We start from the raw sequence: 12,571 nt of genomic DNA, 5'->3' as shown, positions 1-12,571 counted from the left end.
TGTCAACATAATGCACTTTCACAACCTGCAATTGGTAAATTTATTAGGTAACTTTTTTTCAAGGGAGGGAAAAGGAGTTTGAAAACTGCCAAACTTGCTGAACAAACTAGCACGAGGTCGTGTTTCAAGAATTTTCTGACATTGCAGATCACATTAAAAGATGACCATTTCCACTGGCTGTTTTATTGCCCCAGACAACAACACAAGTCACACCATTTCTCCCAGTTGTTTACTGGATCTGGTTACTGCCCTGAGTTTCTAAATAGGAAGTCCCACTGCCGATAAATCACGACCTACTTAACTGACGTAATTATAGGCTGCATTATAGAAAGCTATTCACGAGGAATAAAGCACATCATCATTTCTATTGCTGTTTTTGTAATTGGCAGTAACTTAATTAAACTCATATTGCTGACTATTGTAGAGAGTAAAGAAATAAGAAGGAAACTGATTTTCCTGTTGAGAAATAGCTTCCTTAGAACCAGCAACTCTTGAAACCTCAAATGGCTATAAGCTCTCAGCAGGTCTTGCACACTTCAACATGTAGCTATGTTTCAATTTCCTTAAACCACAGGACGTAAGTCACAGCTCCAGTAGTGTCTGGAGTGAGACATTTTGTGCTGATAATGATGCAGAGTTTTATATCCTGCCGTTTCTGAATGTGTGGGATCCCACAGGAATTTCACAGAATCAAGAAGATGATGACGCCCCTTCGCTTGTATGGGGTTAACACCTTCAAACACAGTAGTCTTATTGTCACTCCTGGGCTCCAATGAATGCACTTCTTTTCCTCCAGCATAACGAGAATAACTTTAACACCACCACTGCCCTCCATAACCACTTCCCTTCTTCCTCCTACCTCTAATTTTCTTTTTATTTCCTCTCACCAATCTAATGACAATTCTAGCTGATGAGGACATGACGTACCAGCTTTTCCCACGCTGATAAATGGTCTTTTTGAAGCGCACCCAAGCGCATTCCCTAGGCTATTTCCCACACCACATGGCTACCTGTACAGTCACTGAGGAACATTATCTATTTGTACAGGACACCTGGCATAAATCCTGCTACTAGAACTTTTAAACCAGTATCTGTAGCAGTGCATCTGACCTGACTTTTGTAATATTTTTCACTGTTCTATGCTGGCAAATCACTAAGTAACTCTGCTACAGAATATAAAAATTACGTCCCATCTAATTCAAGACGCTTAAGGTGTTTCTACTGTTTGTTGCGTTCTTCCAAATCTCAGACAGATTGTTAAACTAAATTCGGCAGTTTGTTTCTTCACAAAAGCACCTGATGCCTTTAAGGTCCTCCAGCCCTTTCACCTTCCTGTACTGGTTCTAACTTCCTTTCTTTGTACCTTCATCAGGCTAGAATCTAAGGAAGGAATAATTATTTGATCATTTTTGTTCACACACCAAATAACAATTTCCTGAAAAACACCAACATACGTCAATCCTGAACTACATACAATCTGTAAAACAGAATGGACTTAAAAATTGTATTGATTATGTTCAAAGACAAAACTACCTATTTGTTAATGCTTGCAGAAGGAGTTGTGAATTTCAGACTGTTTTTTCCCTTTAAATATAACATTTCTATAACGTTTCAGCAGCAGATGATACCAACACATTGCAAAAACGAGACAGGCAATTTATTTATCATTACTTGTGAACTTACCTGCTTTTGCATCCTGGTTGAAACGAGAGTATTTGGAAAGCTCGAGCAGGGGGAGACATTGCTCGATGGGCGTCCAGACGTACGTCTCCGGGCACAACAAGTCAGAGGGCCTGTACTGACCCTAGAAAGGAGAAAAGGAAAGAAGATTAGTAGTCATATCAATGGCACAAGGACATCCTGGCTACAAGTTTCCAGATTTTCCTTTGAACAAGGAATAGTTTTAACCTAATCTAAGCAAAACGAGTCAGAAACAGCCTCAGTGTAAACACAGGCTTATCCTTTAGTAATTTCTGCATAAACTCAGGAATACAAACTTAACCTTGGTGCCTGAAAAGAAATGTAAAATTAAGATAATACATTTTACAGTGTCCAAGATGAAATTGAGAAATGTTGGCTTTGCTTACTGAAACTGTATTTAAAGTTATCCTCTAGAGTCCTGTTGAACCGGTGCTGACACTAGAAAACTCGGCACCTCAAAAAGCAGCTTGCTGCAAATGTTCTTTATTCTAGTGAGTAACAGAAAAAAAACCACCTTCCTAACAGAAAAAGAACATTTCACAGTAAGCAGGATGCTATTTATGCTACACTAGTGATGGAGCATTTTGTTCACTGCCCCTTAAATAGCAATGTTTTCCTTTTAATTCATAGAATTTTTTCTGGAAGAGATTACAGATAATGATTAGTGAAATTCTACCATTTTTGTTGATTTATTAAACAGGTATTCTTTACAGACATTCCCAGAAACTAAACAGCAATGTTTTTTTCCCCTTCTGCTATACAGAAAATCACCACCTCAGCAACAATGACCTCCTCTAATCAGATCTTTGGCTGATTTAAAATAAGATTACTCATTGCCCTATAACTTAAGTCAAAAACCTATCTTTGACCAATTACTCATTTAATCCATTCCCTCTCAACCTCCACGGCCATATGGTGGAAATATTTAATTAATTTTTAAAATGGAAATTCACTACAGATATCAACTTAAAAACAGATATACAGTCGATAGGATGCAAATATCTGAGGATTTCAGTTATGCAGGTCTTGAAGCAACAGTTGAAAAATACTGGAGGTTATCTTAAGTCACACTGCACTTGATGCAATTAAGAGTTCTTCATTTCAATGACTTTAAATAGGTAATGAGGATGATGATCTTCATAGGAGCAGTTTGAATCTTTGCCAAGTACTAAAGAGAAGCAGATGATTTTTTTTCAACACCCATGAACAAGGCAGAGCGGTCTAGAGTGCAGCTGACCGGTGTTTGAGCAGGAGCTGATACAAAGCCTGTGCCCAGTCTGGTGATAAAGTTGTGCTTTAAAATGTGGTGTCCACAAGCTCTGCAATCCTTTTATACATACGCTTACGCAACAACATGTCACTTTGGAGAATCAGGAGCAGCATTTGTGAATGTTTACAGAGATTCCAGCTGCTTTTTGTTCTCTGCCTGTCCGACTCTCGACGCTATTTACAGTAAGAGAATGAACTTTTTGTCATTATCCCATCAACTTTAAATTGCCGAGTAAGAAGTATTATGTCTGATAGAAATCACAACTGCCTGTATGGGTTGGGGGGGAAGCTCTATGTTGAACCCTGTCAGATCCCTGGTGGGTCCTCACGAATGCTTGGACACTCTGTTTCATCCCTTTTCTTCAGCACAAGCTCAGGCTAACTCACCCGGAGCGACCCCTTCTCTCCAGTCACCAACCACTCCTCTGTGATCCGTTTGCTTCGAATTTCCACATGAAGTTAAAACAAAATTCCTCTGGCTCCACGCACAAGCCGAAGCCTCAAGGCATCCAAAAGTTCTCTAAACCAGAGAAGGGATCTGGCTGGCACACGCCACTTTGAGGTGCTGTGCCCCCGAAACAGAAACCCTTGAAAGGAATGGGAATGCAATGCCTACGAACACGTTTAGTCACCATTACTCAGGTGAAACAAATTAAGGATTGGGGAAAGATAAGCCTTTTCAGTCAGATATTACAACATTAAACACAATTACTTGTGGATTTCCTAAATGACACCCCATCTGTGAATCCCACAGGTGCACAATCATACCCCCAGTCTATATTTCCCACTTCTACAGCATCATTTTCTGTCACAAATACGATGTGTAAAACTAACTGCATTGCAGCATGCCTGGATTGGCTGTAACAAAAAGCTTCGTTAGCACTGAGCAAAGGAGGAATGGGAAAAAGGATTATCCAATCCATGAACGTAGATTCAGTTTTTATTTGGAGATAATTCCCTACTGAGGATGGAAAGAGGAGTAAATAGTTCTGAGGTTTCCATTGATGCTCTTCAATATCCTTCCGCTTTTTTTTTTTTTTTTTTGTACCTTATTTACTCTACTGGTTGAACCCACATCCCATGAATCATCCAGCAGAGGAAGTGGGAACCCAGACACACACAAGGGTGAATATCCCAATCAAGTGTTGGGGAAGTCTCTATATTGACATAATTAAAAAGGGAATCCACAGAAACTGCTAAATCAAATGCAATAATTTCTAAGGTTCTTGCTCCTCTTTTTTTTTTTTTTTTTTTTTCTTTTTTGTCCTGTAAGTGCTTATTTCAAATTTATTTTCTTCTTTGAAGATGTTAAGGCTCAACATGAAAATAAATGACTATGAATCCATCTCTTTTTTTTCATCCCCTTACTCCTGGACTGTGAAATACCTGAATGTGAGAGTCCAGCCAGATTATCCGTCACGTACAGGAGTACTTGTACTTCAAGAAAAAGGGACACGTTCATATTTCATTATTGACTCCTATGATTACACTGTCAACAGAAACTGACTGTAAGAGTACTATTTATATTGCATCTTATTCTTAAAACTACCAATGTGTAGCACACACCCAACATAAACCGACACTGGAAAGGGGATGACCAATTGCAGAGCTATTTATCACAGTAGAAGAACTTCATAAGATCTGCAAAACTATTTTCGAAAATCATTACTCTTTGGCCTCAGATTGAATTAGCGTCCATTTCAGAAGTGCTTTAGCCCACAACTGAAAACATTTTGCGTTTATCTCACAATATAAAATCCCTTGCACAGTAGCACTGTTTATATTGCCCAGATCATCTTGGGAATTCTTATCTACAAGATTTTCAACAGAAAGGATCGTCTTACAGGCCATCCCTAAGCACTTCTCTCGTGGTTCAGCTTCTTAAATCCACTACAAGCTGCTGATGAAATGCACTCTGCCAATATACAACTCTACATTTTTTCCCATTCACCTATTCTTTGTAGAGAAATATCCAACAAGATGGACAACGTACTATTTTGAAGTGTTTCTGGAAATAAAATATACTTACCTAACATTTCGCTGTTTTTGATGCTGTTTAAAATTCTCATGGATATCCAAAAACAGCCCCTACAGAGCACACCAGGCATTTGTAAAATAGTCAAAAACCCTCCCTCTGACAGCGGTGAATAGAAAATACTCAGGGAAGAACAAAACAGTAACACAAGATGGTAGCATTACTTTGCCAATACTCTCTTGACCTCCAACAATATGTGAAACAGATACTTTCATAACCAGGTAACTTCAGTAACAATGCGTTTTGCCAGCCATTTAACAACCCTGAATTGCTGCTATTTACTTCCACCTGCAAGCTGCAGTTCCCCTTGATGATGATCACCACCACTGTGGCACGAATAAGTGAAAACCATTGCCTTATCAACATGCCATGCATGATTTTACAGACGTACAGGTCAGTAGGGACCTAAATTCATTACTCATTCCTCTGACATATGCTGCTCCATACATTTAGTCACCTAGTCATTCTGACCTCTTTCTAATTTTGCTCTGTCTCATTTGAAACATGGGAAAAAGGCCACAAAGGGATAACACCCAGACAACATTGCTCAAGAAGCAGGAGAGCACAAGGTAAAATAAAGGTGTAAAGAAAAACAACAGAAAAAAAATGCATCTTTATAAGGACCAATCAAATGGTTTCATTAAAAAGCAGTACTAAAAAGTAGTATGGTTAAGGAAATCCTGAGTATGTGGTTTCTTCTACCAAGTCAACTCATTGCAATATATATATATATATATATGACAGGCTATTTAATAAAAACAGCTCTAAAACTATTTTCACTGATATTTGCAGCACTCTTATGAAAGAAGAAAACTTTAGGTGCTTTCCCTCATACTACTAGATATGCTCCATTTTAATTCAAAACTTCTGGAAATAAATTTTACAGCACGGCTGCCAAGTCTAAATTAATACTTCACACCATGATATTTTTTGTTTTACAGTTTCCAAATCAAAATCTTCTTCTGAACTTTTGTCCCACAGGAAGGGCAAAGGTTTTAATGAGACTTAAGTCTGGAGATTACTTTTTAAATATTTTGTAAAATCTGAGGGATTTGGTAAGCATTTGAGATGAAAAACATCAGCAGAGTTTGTTTTTGTAGTCTGAGTAAAACTTAAAATGTAAAACTACCAAGAAAGAGAATAGTCTCAAAAACAAAAAAAGGTCAAGCACCAGTAGCATTGAAAAAACAAGAAGGGAAGGTTAAACACACATTTAATTCTTTTATCAAATGCAGTTTACATCTGTATTCTATTTTTTCCACAATAAACCCATTGATCTTTTATTAAAAGTAAATTAAGACTGCCTTCATCTCAATTTCCAGTCAGCTGCTGAAAAAGAAGCTCTCAGACTACATAAACAAAATAATTCCAAATTATCAACAGCAATCCGTTAGAGCTGTGCAGCACAACATGAGAAAGGGTGAGTCGGGCTGTAGGTTTATTAAATTCGGTCTTTTCGCTGAAAGACAACCCCGCCGGAATCCCATCAGCAAAGCACGACAGCAGACCCTTGCTCCCTGATTTCATTGCACAAACAGAACTGGACTTTCTCGATCCCCAGGAGAGCACTTTGTGAGTAACTCTAACCTCTGTGTTTTCACAGGCTGTGTCTGGGCTGTGCCGGAGCCAGCAGGGATGAAGAGCTGGACATCTGAAGCCAGTTGTGCTTCCAGCCCTCAGCAGTCACTCCTGGGCATCCCATGTGTGTAAAGGTAGGCATGAAAGACTTATGAAGAAAACAAACCAAAAACAAACAAACAACAAAAAAGAGCAACCTGCACAGCTCTCTCCAACCTCATAGTCACCACTCTGTTCTTTAGCATGCATCAAAAAGGAGTTAAATCAGCAAATGTATAGTTTGTGGATAACTCTATGGATAAGTAACAATTTGGTTTTAACCAAAATGAAATCTACGATTGCACGTGCAAACGCTTCCCTGACACTCCAGTAACAGAATCAGATGAGCTGATTTGATCCAAACTGCAAGCTTTGAAATAATTATGCAATCAGAACTTTTAGGACCCAAGTGTTACACTCCTGGGAGCTTAGCCACCTTTGAAGATTACAGTGCATTATTCTTTGATAAGCAAAGGACGTCATTCATAATAACCAAAATTGATTTTGTAGCCTATAAAACTTACACTAATTCTAAAATGAAGTGTAAGGGAATTATTCTTTCCTATTCAAAAAGATGTGCTGATTCTCATTCTTCTAGTGACATGCTTCCTAACGCATCTCTTACATAGAAACCCATAGAGGAAATGCTCACCTTCTACATTGTTTGGCTTCCTGTAGCTGAAATGTAAACATTTCAAGTTGTATTTCAAATAGAAATTCAAACCAACAATTACTTAGATTAGCTAATTTGCTATGACATCGCCTTTTTTTTTTTCTTTTCCCTATTTCAATGTTAAATATGACCCAGCTGTCTTTAAACTGACTGACCAAAGCAATGGTATCATTGCCAACTTTCAGCTCTTTTCTGTTTATTTCCCAGTTTAACACAAAGCATTAGCAAAAAATAACTAATGATAAACTGTTTCCAAACAGAAAATAGCTATGGTAATTTTTTCCTACAGCTAGTAAAAAACAAATCATTGCTTACAAATATTGATAGCCTATTCACACTTAACTGTTCTTCACTCATTTATATAAACATTTTCCATGTTTCAAGAGGTTTTCATGATGTCCCTTGAGTAAATAAAATATATGAGGAAGGTTAAGTGTAAAACAGATTAAGATAAAAGACCAAAAGAGAGCTCAGATTCATACAGCTATCAAGCTGGGTTTTGGGCTTTAATTGTCTGCGTCCTTCTAATACACCACAAAAATTGAATGAAATTAAAATTATCTTAAATTTCACTCAGACTTAAGGTAAACCTCCACACTGTATTTGCCTAAGGTGGTCTGCACAGAAGCACAACTAAAGGAGTACTTTTATTCCCCTGTTCAAGATAGTTTCAAAAAATATTGTAATTTCTTTGCTTTCCTAAAACGTTATTTCTAGGAATCTTGCAAATTGGATTTTCTTATCTTCGTAACTCAGCGTACACATAGCTGCTTTTGCCTTGTCCTCTGTCACAAAAATAACCTGAAACATTTAACACTCCCTAGCTTGCTTTTGATACTGGCAAATAGCCAGAAGGTCTCTGAAGAGGGTCATGGACTGCTAGAGAAACGACTGCTTTCCGTAGAGGAAAAAGGGGAAGATTTGGGACAGATTTTTTTTCCCCTTCAGTCACTGACTCTATCCAGCTCTCCTGACTTCTTTTATATGCCGGTGCTATCCTTCCCTCCACCTGCTGTGTACAAGAAGCTGAGGGAGCTGTGGATGTCTTTGTGACAAGGCCCAAGCCGCGAACCGCTGCACATCGACACACAACGGCTATAGCAGGCCAGCCTGAGAAGCTAGTGAAGTGCTGCATTAGATAGCGTGTATCTACGGCCATACTCAAATATTAAACAGATCCCATTAGCCTCTCCAACACCACCATATTAATCAATGAGATAGCTTTTAAAGAAGCCACAATTATTAGCAATCGGCGTGCTCAGGAGGCCTGGGCCTGTGGTGCAGCCCTCCATAGCTAGCATCTGGGCCGCTCTATCTGAAATAAGGCCCTTATATTGGAGCAACTACATTAAAATGGCTAACTTCACTATATCTGAAACAAAGCCATTGATTAGGCTTGCGCAACCTGTGTGTTGAGAAATTACATGACTAAAAACTATACTTTTAGCATCTCCCAATCACATATATAAATGCATACTTGTAAAAAGATAAGTTAAAGATACGTTGTCAGTCTTTTATTGCTCATGTTCTTTGAATTTTGAGATTTACTCAGGCCAATGGCTACCTAGTGCCCAAGAATATTCCTGAACTTGGACACAAACCATTAAATTTCTGTGCCTAGTCCTACCACATACCTGTTCTATTTTTCTTGCTAAGACAGACAGATGGATGCATGCATACACAAAAACAAACAAGTTTAACATTTATAGTTCTTAGGTTTCAGCTTAATCTAAGCAACGAATGCTACCAGACTGAATTTGTGTGAGTTTCTAGCTGCTACGATAGAAGCATTGGGAAAGTCTCTTTTATGATTTTTCTAGTAGGTTTGAGCTGGGAGGATTATATACACAATTCAACTTTGCCCTTTCACTTCGGAGATGTCAAGTGATAACTATAAATCATAGCACAAAATATGTGAGCTATGGTATAATGCTGCTCAAACAATGCATATTTTTATGGTGTTTCACACTGTTCAGAGACAATTGTACACGAGAGTGTAAAATGGTCCCTTTAAGACCAATAAATAGCACTATTCATTCTACATATGCTATTGAACCTGGGCTCCAGACCTTTTTGATGACAGAAACAGCAAGTTTGTTAATTCTGAACTGACCTACATTGTACGAATGTTTATCCAAACCTGAAATAATAATATCTAAGTGACAGACAAGTATGAAGAAAACTTGAAACTGAGGACTAAAGGGAAATATCCCAAGTAGATAGCTAAGCAAATGAAGTTACAAAAAATTGACGTCAAATTTTGAGTTTTTCTTCTTTTTCTTGCTTTCCAGGTGCATGCATACAAACGCTCTATCTGCTAATCCATGCTGTACAGAACAGCATTTTATTAAAATAAGCTATTGAATCTAGGTATAGCTTTCAATATTGCTACGCAAACTCTGTGTTTGGCATACAAAAATAGGCGATGTTGAAAGGGGTGGTACTTAAAGGAAAACCACACTGTACACTCCTGCCTGGAACTCTGCAGCCTGACACCAAGAGTATTAAAACATGGCATATCTTCAAATATTGCCATTTTCTCTCTCTTGTTTACTAATAAATTCCAAATTTAAAAGTATAAACCAGTTAGCATTATTTACTGGAAATTGCTATTAAAAATCCACTTGAGAACAAGTTCAAGACAGTATTACATGGACACAGTTGTGAAGCTGGATGTTAGTACCTGCCTTGCTTATAGAGAAATTACTGCAGAATCCTAGAGAAAGTAGCATGGTTAAAGACAAAGAGGGAAAAGCAATACAAAAGAAGGGTTAAGCTTGTACATTTAATGAATATTAACTTTTCTGAATTTTACCCAACTTTTTCAACACATTAAAAAATATCAAGTATAGTAGAGGGGAAAAAAAAATTAAGTGCTTTTTGTCTTTTTACTTCAAAAACCAAAGGTCTTGGGGAATAAAAATCATGATTACTGGAATGGAACTTGTTTACTTTAAATCTGCTGCAGGAATTCTTAAGGAGAGCCTAGCATTAAAGTTGGAACGAGAGATTAAGAAAAGCTATGACAAAAAGATAAAACCCGAGTAGGGGCCTCAGGAGGAATGCTTCATTAGAGACACACCAACTATGTTGACTTAAGTCTATCACTAGAGGAGTTTATTTTGGCAGCTGTGAGAGATAAAAAAGTGAAATAATCAAAGGAAAAACACACAACCTAATGTATCATATACATGCTTTCACAACCTAATGTATCATATGCATGCTTTACACAGACATAAACAGCATGCATACACGAAATTGTCACGTTGATATGAAATAGCTTTAAATATTCATTAATACCTCACTAGCTGAAGTCATATCTAGGAGTAAAGCATTTATCTATGCAGCTTCCAGACACACTCCAGAAGAAAGCTAAATTAATGCCCTGTCAAAGAGTCTTCTCTTCTCTAGTTATCAAAGTAAAAATACTACAGATCATGCTCATTTAATAGAAAAACACAAATATCCAAACCTAGAGTTAAATTATTAAATGGATAGAATTTAAACTGAACATGTTTTAAAATATTTTCCTGAAAAATATATATTCACCAGTACAACACAAATGGATGTGAGGGCAGCATGTGTGTCTGCATCTATCTATCTATCTATATTTAACTACTGGCTGTGATTATGATCTACCAAAAAGTAAAACTACACAAATTACCTTTTGAATCTTTTGTGATGTTTACAGAAGCAGGGACCAAACCCACAATCCTTACTCACGTAATTCACTTCAACGCAATTATTTTTTCACTTTTTAAAGCAATAAAGACGCTTAACGATTCTAAAGGGCTAAACAAGAGAAAAGTGTGTATATTATAGAGCAAGATACAGTATTTAATTTTGAGGTACCTATAAAGTCTCCAGTTTCCCCAGTTTATGCATGCACAACATGCACATTGCTCTTTCAGCTTAACCCAAGTTCAGCGCATCTGCTCCTGGATAAACTTATTTGCTGCTGGGGTGCAGAGGAGCCTGTTTTTTTTTTTTCCTCTCTGTGAATTTCTGTGAATCTAAGCCTTTTGACAATTCTTTGCCCATCTGTCTATCTTCAAATCAAACCCCCCATTACAGCTGTTGTGTTCTGTGGTTACCTCCAAGACCCTGTGCTGTTTCCCCTGGCAAGCACCAATGCTCATCAGCATCCAAGCCTTCCCCATCTTTCCTAACACCTCTCCAAACGCTCTCCTCCAACAGTTGTCTCTGGAGCTTTCCCACACTCTCTCATCTACCAGCTCCCAAACTCAACCCTTCATCCCCACTCAACCACCCCAAAGCCCCAAGCCTCTCCAAGGTCTTGCTGCTCTGTAAAGGATCTACCTGTGTAGCACTGTCTGCTCCCATCACAGCCTCATCTTTGTCTTTTATCACTGGCCAAGCTCACATCACCACTGGGAATTGTGCCTCTGTATGAGACTTTCCCAAAGTCCTGCTTCTGCCTATAATGGGGTTTCCAAAAACCCAGTCAGAGACACACAGGACTTGCCAAAAATCTCTCCAGACAAGACTCTCAGGGCAAGAAAACAAGACGTGCCCAGGAAAGTCTGGGGCTGATGGTAGCCTTGTACTGAGTACATAATTTCATATTTCACCCTCGTGCCCAGCTATTGACTCACCCCGTGGAATATTTGAAGACATAATAAATTACTGGACTAATTGACAGTTCTTCAAATTACGGAACACTGATGTTCATGAGTTGAACTACAGTCCCAATTAAGAATTCAGATGCGAGATGTTTGCTTTAGATTAAGCTATGCTATGAACGTTACACGAAGCAGGATCTTTAAAAACATTTATACTGCTTATGCAATTAAATCATGTTGAAAAACAACGTCACTTTAAAAATGGCCACACTGGCTTTTTAAATTTCTTCTTGCTTACATACATCTAAGGACAAGGAATAATACTCTGAACTGATAATTCCGGAACTATAAAGGATTTTTTTCCCTTTTAGGCTTTCTATCAATATATTGTACACTTGGCATGTTTTTGAGAAATCGGCAATAGAAAGAATAACCTACAAAGAGCCCAATAATTAACCTTTAACCGTTTAACACTGAAACATCCACAATATCCAGTAAATTTGCTTTCCTAAATATTCAAATAATATCTACATTTCAACACTTCTAAAAAATCTCAAATATATACATATATCACAAATGTTGGTTATTTTCAGCAAGATCATTCAGATAACGAGTAATCTCAGAAACAGACACATCTGGTTAGGCATTACGTACAACTGAGCAGATATTTCAATAGTTTTATCCCACTCTTCC

The 12,571-nt window shown here is 37.8% G+C and overlaps 1 protein-coding gene across 3 annotated transcripts in view; it reads right to left on the bottom strand.

Moving 5' to 3' along the window:
• The window catches only part of ATE1 (arginyltransferase 1), an 84,749-nt gene that overhangs the window by 19,607 nt on the left and 52,571 nt on the right, over positions 1-12,571 (bottom strand). For all 3 annotated transcript variants that reach the window (XM_082764560.1, XM_082764558.1, XM_082764559.1), the window contains exon 11: positions 1,684-1,804. In XM_082764560.1, coding sequence (XP_082620686.1) covers positions 1,684-1,804 — 121 coding nt within the window. The remainder of the gene's footprint in view (positions 1-1,683; positions 1,805-12,571) is intronic.

This window comes from Aythya marila (genome assembly GCF_965140915.1).
Source record: "Aythya marila genome assembly, chromosome: 7".
Taxonomy (NCBI): domain Eukaryota; kingdom Metazoa; phylum Chordata; class Aves; order Anseriformes; family Anatidae; genus Aythya; species Aythya marila.
This window is presented reverse-complemented; position numbering and strand designations above follow the sequence as displayed.